We start from the raw sequence: 10,116 nt of genomic DNA on the forward strand, positions 1-10,116 counted from the left end.
GGGGGGGGGGAATCTATCATAAGAAAGCTTACATTTCATATAACAATTTTGGAACTAAAATATCTCTCTTGAACCAAGGAGAGGAAAAACCTGGAAGAGTACAGAGAATAAGATGAACCTACATGACAGAAGTGAGGGAACTGTGTTTACAGAAGCCAAGAATCACAGTAGCTCATTTAAGTTACTTCCCTCTGTTTTTTATACCACAAAGGAAAGCCTGGGACCTAATGCTGTCTTTTCTACTTTCCTACTCCTCTATGGCACAAGAATCCTCCCACAAGACTACACTGTGGAAAAATTAACTACATATATATATGAAAAAAGTATAAAAGATTGGAGGGTTTTTTGTCCATTCGATCTTTTTAATATGAAACTATCTTATTTGAGGAAAATGGCCAGCAACCTCCATCTACTGAGATAAAACATGGCATATTTTCACTGAGAATGTTTCAAGATGAATTCACTAGATAAATTTTACCTTGAAGACAGCAATTCCAGATATTCTCAGGCAAATATTATAGGCAACAAAGGAGATCCGGCTGTTCAGGGAAGTCTTCAGCAAAACAGAAACTCATCCCTGGCTATCAAACCAGCTGTGAAAGGAGCCTCACTAAAGCTTCCCTCCTCCCCACACCACCTTACCTTAGCTTCATAGTACGTCCCAACTTGGAGCAAGTCGCTCCGCTCTGCCGCCTTAGCAAGCGTTCTGAAGCGACTGAACATGGCTGCCTTGCAAAGGCGACTTGCCATGTTAACACCACTTTTGAACGGTGAACTGCAGTCAAAATGAAAAAAAGCACAATACAACTCACTAACAAATACATTACAGGTACATTGCTTTGATCACACATATTTTTACCCTTCTACTGCTTTTTTAATACAATCCTATAATTCTACTTCCACTTTCAACGAGCATAGCGAATGCATTCAGCAGTTGTCAGCATTTAAACAATCCAACCCAAAACTGGTTTTCAAACTGGAATTCATCGGCAGTGGTTTCATTTATTGTGAAAATTAAAACACTCATTACAAGAGACAATGGAATAAAGACATCTCAATTCAATGAGCTATTTAATTTCGTAGCTTGGTATTTCACTGCAAAGTGGCAAGATCATCTCTGAAATTACATCTAATCACAGGATGCATTCACCTAACATAGGAGAGAATCTCCCATTTGGGTAATGCTGTGGCCTCTAGGCATAGCTCAAAAAATGAATTCTCCAATGAACAGGAACAAAACATTAAGACTAACTATTATTTCCAATATTACAAAGAAAATTTCTAACCTTACAGTGATTTTTCCATTTAACCCATCCACAAGCTCCAGTGATGCATCTGACAGTGACCAATTCAAACTAAGAGTCCTCTGTTGAGAGTCTACTTGTACTGGATGTGCAGCATTCACCAAGTAAATATGAGATCTGTTGACCAGGTAATGCATGGGAAGTTTTGATACAAGCGCATCATCCACGCGCTGTCGTAGAGCTATTTCTAGCCCTTTTGTATCCATGCAATTTTCATTTCCTATCAGATAAAACAAGATCAGTCACATGTGAGTACATCAATTAAAAAAAACCAAACCACACACAACAAAACAAAAAAACCTACCACAGAAACACCTAAGGTAGTTGTTTCCACTGCTCTACCTCACATACATTTTTCTACACAAAATTTGGAAAAAACAATTCCAGTACTGAGTTTGCAGAACAAAAGTTATGTCAGTTTCTTCTCCAGAGGCATCACTGTTTTCATTGTGCGCCCCCTTGTTGGAACAATTATTCTTCATCAACCCTTTACATTCTTTGCAGAAGACACCATTAAGGCAGAAACTGCAACACAGACTTCAATGTTCTAGGTTAGAAAATATGCCAGGGAGTTTGCCCCCATTACTCCACATGCAACGGTATTTCTGACTGCCTACTAAACACACATTCTCTGGCCCACAGCACCTCAAGGAACAGGCACAGAGATTTTATGAAACAGAAGGGCAGTACACCACTGATGCTCATGTTCACTTGGAATACCACTTAAGTGAGCATATTGGACATTTTTCTACTGCTTCTAAGGGCCCGAACTTCCTCAGAAGGACCAGTCAGGTATTTACTCATTTCTGCAAGACATTTTGGAGCACTTCAAACATCTTGGTCTGTGTTAGAAAAGGAAAAGCTGCTACTTCTTCAAGATACCTCTGTACTAAGTCTCATAATACAAGTATCAAGAGGAAGAAACACCTGAAAAACTTCAGGATAATACCCATTAATTTAATTCCACCACATAAATACAAGCTATTGAAATGAGTTCTGATAACAGTACTGTCTTCCTGACTGCCACAAAATCCTGAGAATTCACTATCCCCTTGGTAATTCCTATTCTTCAACATAACACCTATTTACATTAACCAATACAAATCACTGCGGGGAGGGGGGATGAGGGGGGGTGCAGAACACTAGATCTCATAAGATACTCCAAGGTGAAACTGAGTATTTTCAGTTCAATACTGGCAGTTTTTCCACCACTGCTCATTCCTATATTTAAACGACTAACACTGTCATCCTAAAGTCACCGTATTTGACTGAACAGCTAGCACAGCATTTGTCACCCTTGATATTTTCTCAATCGCTAAAATTTAATCTGTTATAAAACAATGCTGAATTTCTCCTGCTGCTCTAAAACACAGCAAAGGAAGGGCACGCTGGCCAGCTAAAACAAACCCACAATGATAAAAAAGTGAGCCTGACTGGGTTTTACATAAAGGCATTTCACAGATGAGTGAAAAAAACCATCCACACACTGAGTATCTTTTCAGAAAAATACTGTAATTCTTTAAAGAACCACCTTGGTAAAGCTCACGTTGTATAAAATGTAATCAAACTGGAGCAAGAAAACATACACAAAGCCCACTGAAATTTGCACCGAGCTTACCTACAAGAACACTGTTGATATAGACCGGTTCGATGAAGTGACTCAGCAACGCTCCCTGAACACCAACCACTTCCCACTTCGTTAACTTGTCGCTAGCTGACATACTGCTCATCCTAACAGTTTCAGGCGGACAACAAACCGTTAGGTAAGTCTTGCCTTCTATAGCAACATGGAGACTCAGTTCTTCATTCATTTCAAACGCAGATATAGATCGTGGATTGAGATGTCTAAAGTAAGACAAGAAGACGAATTTCGGTAAGAAAATAATCTAATCAGAGATTACTGTAAAGTGGTATCTAATACCATTTCTCAGAAAAGAATTATCAATAGACCTTACATTAGGTTTAATATTTTGGAAACAGCACATTGAACTGCTCAAGTGACTAGAACACCTAAACCAGTATTTAGGTTGCATTACTGTTTCTTACTTCATCTTAGCCATCAGTTGTGCAAGCATTAAAAAAACAGATCAGCGTATGCTACAAACAAGCTATCACTCTGTGTCCACCTACACTATGTCAGAAGTTACCTGGGGGTTGTTTATATTGTGAAAAGGCAGCTGTAAGGTTGTTCATCTCCTTTAAAACACAAATATTTTGAAGAATTGCAGTGTAAGTTAAAACAAACAGGTGCAACACATCAGGGAGACAAAAGTGATTGTAAAACATACTTTTCCCTCTTAAGCAGGGTAAGTAGTCACAGCCTGAAGTTTTGAGCTAACTCTCCCCAATTTTATCATAACTTACAATGCTATGATCAGAGGTGCTTTTGCTTTACTACATTATTATAAAGTAACCATTTCATTTTGGCTTAAGCAACATATAATGCCTGTTAATAAAGGGCCACGTTTTGCTACTCAATGGATTACTTGTAAGTAGCTCCCGTCTAAAAACTACCTTTAAGTAACTCTATACCTAAGCAAATCTGCTTTATTAGAAGAAAATACTTCCCAAACTTTGCACCAAGAAAGCACACACCAGAATGGAGGGAAAAAAAAAAAAAAAAAGAGAAAAAGTTATGAATCTGTGATCTGTCAGCTATTAGAGTCCTTTGCAAACTGCATTCAGTCTCATCAAGCATTTCCTTCTAAGAGCAGGCCATGATGCTAAAAGTAACCCAAAACCTCCTGCAATTCTAGCAGGAAGGGCCCTTCCAGCCAGCACCACTTGCAGTCAACAGGCTGAGACTTTCAGTTCACCAGTCTGCCTTCCAAACAACCCAAAGAGTTGCAAAAAAAGTTGCAAAAACCCAAAGATTGCAAAAGCAGCGAGCTGTCTTGCATATAGGAAAACCTTAAGTATGTTTGACTTTCAGGGACGTTAGTCCACTGCACCATTGTAAGGGACACAAAATAATGTTGTTCATAATAACTTGGTAAACCAGTGACTGCTGCTGTTAGATGTCATAACTATTAAAAAAAACCCAAAACACCTTCATAAGTTTAACAAAAATTACAAGTGTAAGGATAAGTATAGGAGTATACTTGTCCTATCAAATTTCTCTATCTTTGTTCTACAAGGCAAAGTAGGAACCTATTCTTTCAATTCAAGGCTGTGGTACAGAGGAGGACATTAAATCACCACATCCACTTGCGCAGTGGTTAAATGAACGGGTTATTAGTATTGTAAGAGTATGCTGGAAGAGGGGTTAACAGGTAAGCAGGTATCGGTAAGAAGCAAAGCATATAACCCATCTAAGAGTTTTTCCCACTGTCACACTGAGCTTTATCTCAGACCTATCAAAACCACCCTGTGCTTCCAAAATACGGGAAAAAAAAAAAATCACAGGAGTCTTCCCCCCCCCTTTATAAACACATAACTATGCGTGTTCTTCACACTCACATGTTTATCATTGCAACTAAATTAATCTTTACTAGGACATCGTTGATAATACCAAGGGACTTACACCTGTGTTTTTAACTGAGCAGTTCCTTTGGGAAGCTGATTCATGTAGAGAAAGATCACTATATTTTGCTTTAGGGTAAGCAGCTTCGAGTCTGGTGCTCTGCAAAATATGGATTTCTCTGTCCTCGCTGGATTTTCATTATAGAACAGCAAGAGATGTCTATAAAAATATCTAAAAGAAAGCGTTAAGTAAATGTGAAAAACACTGTTTACAAAATTTTTTACAAATTTATTTACAAGTTGCATTTGTTTACAAATACATGGACATTCATATGTATGAAAACAATTCAGATGATCTGAAAATAATCCAGAAGGCACTAACTACGAAGTGCAAGTGCACTTTTTGCATCTGCAGAAGCAAACCTGTGAAGAACTGGCTGCAACAGAGCTGGTAACTACCTGTGCACACACTCTCACCTGAGCAGAGAACGTCTCGCGACCACAATGGCATGGCTGTCATGCAACACCCTTCCATGAGGCTGAAAGCACTGACTGTAATTACATTCTCCTGTTCCCAGAGCTACAACTTCGTGATGTCCACCTAAACAGAAAATGTTTTCTGTTACGTGACCGTGGTGGATTAACCTTGTCTGGCTGCCAGCTGCCCACCAAGCTGCTCTCTCACACCCCATCCCCCAGCAGGCTGGACTCTGATCTTCAACGTCTCTTCCACCTACCTAAGAGATTCTCTGATTCTATGGAACAGTATCACGAAAAAGCTTGTAGGTCAAGATCATGTGCAAAATAGACTCCATTTGGGGAAGATTAATTTAATTTACTGTCAGTTAGAATAGGCTAGTGAGAAACAAACCCAAAACTAAGACCCCCTTTCCCCCACTGCCCCTTCCTCCCAGGCTCAACTTTCCTTACAACTCTTCTACCTCCTCTCTTCCTTGCCCAAGTTGTGCAGGGGTATGGGGAAGCATCACTTCTTCCTAAAACCCTGTCTCTGCCCCCCTCTTTCCTCCTCAAGCTCCTTCCCTGCTCCAACACGGGGTCCCTCCCACAGACAACAGTCCTTCACAAATCACTCCAGCCTGGGTCCTTCCCTGAGGCTGCAGTTCTTTGTGAACTCCTCCAGGAATCACAGTCCTCCAGGAACAGACTGGCCACTGTGGGTTCCCTATGGGGTCATGGGTCCTGCCAACATACCTGCTCCAGTGTGGGCTCCTCTGCACGGACCACAGCTCCTGCCAGGAGCCTGCTCCTGTGCAAGTTCTCTACGGGCTCCAGCTTCCTTCAGGTCATATCTACCTGCTCTGGCCTATACTGCCCTATACAGACGTACTCCCCTTTGACACAGAGCAAGGAAATGCTTTGTCAGGAATATCTGCATGACCAGAATATCACATGTGATAGAGCCACCCCAACAGAGTGAGGTAAGGAAGGAGAGCTACCCTTCCCATTCATTTACCAGCTCAGAAATGCACTGATCAAGGCTCTCTGGGAATACAAGCAGCCTAGGTTTGCACTCTCCGACACTCAAGATCAAAACAGACTTACCTTTTTCAACGATGAAGGCAGCCAGCGAACTGCCACATCTTTGGCACTGAGGATGCTCGGCAGTCAGGCTGTTAAATACTTCTTCAAGTGTTCGTGAAAGCTTTGGATATACAAGCTGTCTTCCTTCTAGATAAAACAAGAAAAGCCAGCAAGACAAATTTTGACGTGGTGGTGGTGAACAGACATGGTCAACCACCTGCCAAGTTACAAATCTAAACACACGGTAAAAGCATTACTGTCAACACACACTTCGGGGATGCTGAAGATTGTAAGGATGAACTTTAGTAAATAAAGGGCAAGAATACCTAAACACTTGATACCTGTATTATTCGCAACAATAAACAGGGGATATAGATCAAGTTGGATCATCTACTGCACACAGTATTTCAAGTAAGGACAGAAATACTGTTTCTATCTCTGTCACCAATTCACCACTTGAATCCAAGCCATTTACTGAGGTTTGGCTGCCAGTTCTACCACTGGACACATCTCCTACTGCAGCGACACTCATTCTTATAGCGTTCTTCAATCAGATGTTTAAAATAACAGAAACTTCACACAGATTACTAAATCGGTTAAAAGAAGAAATAAAATAAAAACGAAAGGGGGCGGGGGGGTGGAGGGAAAAGGCAAAGCAAGCATTTGCTGGTTAATTTGAAATCAACAAGGAAAACCAAGACTAATCCTTACCAAAACAAATCCTTGAAAGATGGACAGAGTTTTCTGGAGTCTGGGGCTTGGCAGGAGTACAGGAAAGATCTAAGAATTTAATAAAATTTCAAACTGTGATAGACATTGGAAATTTCAAAATATGGATCTCTCACTATTTCCAGCAAATTACAGTTTCTAATTCCCCAAGAATTTTCTGTTTCTGAAGACCCTGTAAGTGTAGAACTATAAAAGAAAATAAAGGTTATGGTAACTGAATTCTTTTGAAAGTAGTTACTGGGTGTTGAAGCCTTTCAACCATACAAATTCAAAACCACTTAGGATCAACTTCACATTGCTGTTACCCAGTGAGTAGCAAACCAAGCGCTACCGCAACAACTAAATTCATGCCTTCAGTATTCTCTGCTCAGTTCTACAAACTGATGAAAATCCTAATGCAGAAAAGACAAAAAGGGAAAAAAAACCCAGTTTCAGAACCATAAGACAAATAGCTCTGCCCAAAGGATTCAAGAAAACTGACAGAGGCTCTGATGCAGAAGCATTTAAGAAAACTACACAGAGACACTGCATAGGAAGCCCTTAAGCCAAGCTTTTCAAGTTCTAATTAGGTGCTGCTAGAATATTCACCTGAAATCTCAGAAGCCTTTGACTTTGTATGCTCCAAGGCAAGTAGCTCATCAAGAGCCAGTTTAGCTGCATTTGATTTAGATTCCTTCTTGGTTTTTCCCATTCCAGTCTTGTAACTAACACCGTCTACCACAGCACAGAAGGCAAAATAAGGCCTTATCATATTGCCTTTAAAAGAGAAAAAAGCAAACATAATTAGTCAAATTATTTTAAGGTACTTCTATCTATAGCTTTATGTGCTTAACTGTAATTCCAAGGACAAGACAGAGACAACTTTAGCAAAATACAATACCAACCTTTCACCTCCACAAGAATTTTGGCGGCTTTCACTTTATGCACTTTTCACAAAGTTCTAAAGGCAGCCAGAATTTTCTACAGTTCACCTGATCCAGTTCTGTAGCCATTAATTATGAGACACAGCTGTGTAGGCAACAAAAGGGCAGCCAGAAAGCAACACGCGTGGAGGGGAGTACAGCCAACAATAAGCAAAAGGAATCCATCTATATTAGTGCCATCAATACTAACTGCAGAAATTCAACTCATCTCAGGGATAAGCAAGTATTATTTTATTTAATAAAAGAAGCAGCGTTTACCTGCCACAGCTATTTCTTTCAATTCAAGCTGTACACGGTGCATTTGTGCAAACTGATGCAAGGCAGACACTGAGTTTATTACTCCCTGTTTGTATCTTGCAATCAACTCCCCTAGGTGATCCCCCGGAGGAAGTGCTGGCAGTGGGGATGCATGAGCTGCTTTCCGCAGAAAACATTCTGAAACAACATCAGAGGAGAACTGAACATGCACTCCGACAGTTTAAATCCGTTCACAAGAAATGCTTTTTAGAAGAACAAAAAGCAAAAGCGTTTAAAGCAGAATTGCTTCATATTGAATCCTACATTACCAATATTAGCGATGCTGAAACTGCGTACCTCCTCTTCTAAAAGCATCAAAGCACTAAATCCACTGACCTCTGAACGCAGACAGACATTACACACAAATACAACATATATTCCCCCCTCCCCTCCCTTACAAACCCACAATCAGATCAAACTTGCTGATGGCAGATTAAAAACTACAAAGCAGTGGAACTCCGTAAGACACTACAAAAGTTTTAGCAACCACACACATTATTCAAAAAAGCACGTACCTAATGCAAAGGAAAAAAAACCACCCACAAAGAGCTGCTGAACACAGAAAGAGCACCTGAGGCTGAGGGGGCAGGACAGCACACCGGGAGAGCTGTGCTGCTCACCCACCCCGACCTGCGGGTCCCCCCAGAGCAGTCAAGGCATGAGAGACTTTCATAAATTCTGAGACATAATCCCAGGGCAAACCCACGCTTCTGAGTTTTGTTTGAAAGACAGATTCTTCCCACGAGCACGTTGTTTCTGGACAGTTGTCTCTGACCTGGAGGTCTCCTATAGAATAACCAATTAACATTTCCCACAGCATCTGCTTCTGCAAAGGATCACTGTGTTCTTTTTGACTGAGTTTGATTTAAAAATGAAGTATTTCTCCCTGTATCAACTCTAGGATGGATGAAATATTCAGCTTCAGGGCTGCTATATACTCAGGCACAAGTATCTCCCAGCCAAGAACTAAAATCAACTGTTACCTCCAGGTGCCTTTACGCCAGTAAAACTATTCAAACAGAGAATTCAAAATGCATCCTGGGACATCTGGAACTGCAGTTAAAACTTTTGTCAGCGATCGCTATGAAAATTCACACAGCAGTACATACCCTGTATTTTGACTGCCTCTACAGCACTTTTAATTGCAGACTGTAAGTTATACCTTATCACACGTGTTGGAAAAGACCTGTAAGACCGTCCAACCATCCAGCCCAACACTACCGCACCCACTAGACATGTTCTCAAGCACCATGTCTACACATTCCTTGAAAGCCTCCAGGGATGGTGACTCCACCACCTCCCTGGGCAGCCTGTTCCAGTGCCTGGAACACTGCAGACTACACAGCCCACCCTACACACATGTCTTAACAAACTTCCAGTACAAAAAGGACACAAGAAAAGCAAAAAGTTCAAGTTTTCTTAAGTGACTTCTCTGCTGGAGAAGTCCCTTCAGAAAACACAGTGGTAGGAAAAAGCAGCAGGGGGTTGCATCCTTTCCAAAAAGAGAAAACCCAAAGGTTACTTTCATTAGCTTCAACAGCATATTTTATCAGGTAATCCCAGCGTATGAACCAAGAGCTGTACCTGGGTTTGGGGCCACCCTGACCTCAGGAGGTGGCGGTTGCGGCCTTACCGCCACAGGCCGAGAAAGCTCCTTCGGAGGCGCCTGCCTGGTCGCCACAGCTGGCAGAGGTGTCTTTTGTAGGGGGTGGCAGGTGGGCGTCCCAGCACTGTGAAACCAGTCGCCGCTGCCGGCCATTTCTGATCAACCTGAGTTAAGGGTGAGGTAAGGAGATGTTAAAGCCACACGCTGCCGACTCCAGTTTTCTGAGTTCAGCCATCCCCTGCAAGCGTGACGG

The 10,116-nt window shown here is 41.4% G+C and overlaps 1 protein-coding gene across 1 annotated transcript in view; it reads right to left on the reverse strand.

Annotated features, from left to right (window-relative positions):
- ADAD1 (adenosine deaminase domain containing 1 (testis-specific)) overlaps nucleotides 1-10,016 on the reverse strand; it is a 10,542-nt gene extending 526 nt beyond the window's left edge. The window contains exons 1-10 of the mRNA XM_010146747.1: nucleotides 9,842-10,016; nucleotides 8,219-8,395; nucleotides 7,626-7,793; nucleotides 7,020-7,088; nucleotides 6,330-6,455; nucleotides 5,244-5,367; nucleotides 4,828-4,998; nucleotides 2,923-3,149; nucleotides 1,287-1,524; nucleotides 643-775 (exon numbers count right to left, since the gene is read on the reverse strand). Coding sequence (XP_010145049.1) covers nucleotides 643-775; nucleotides 1,287-1,524; nucleotides 2,923-3,149; nucleotides 4,828-4,998; nucleotides 5,244-5,367; nucleotides 6,330-6,455; nucleotides 7,020-7,088; nucleotides 7,626-7,793; nucleotides 8,219-8,395; nucleotides 9,842-10,016 — 1,608 coding nt within the window. The remainder of the gene's footprint in view (nucleotides 1-642; nucleotides 776-1,286; nucleotides 1,525-2,922; nucleotides 3,150-4,827; nucleotides 4,999-5,243; nucleotides 5,368-6,329; nucleotides 6,456-7,019; nucleotides 7,089-7,625; nucleotides 7,794-8,218; nucleotides 8,396-9,841) is intronic.
- Between the last annotated feature and the right edge of the window lie 100 nt (nucleotides 10,017-10,116).

Source organism: Eurypyga helias, unplaced genomic scaffold, assembly GCF_000690775.1.
Source record: "Eurypyga helias isolate BGI_N326 unplaced genomic scaffold, ASM69077v1 scaffold14142, whole genome shotgun sequence".
Lineage (NCBI taxonomy): Eukaryota > Metazoa > Chordata > Aves > Eurypygiformes > Eurypygidae > Eurypyga > Eurypyga helias.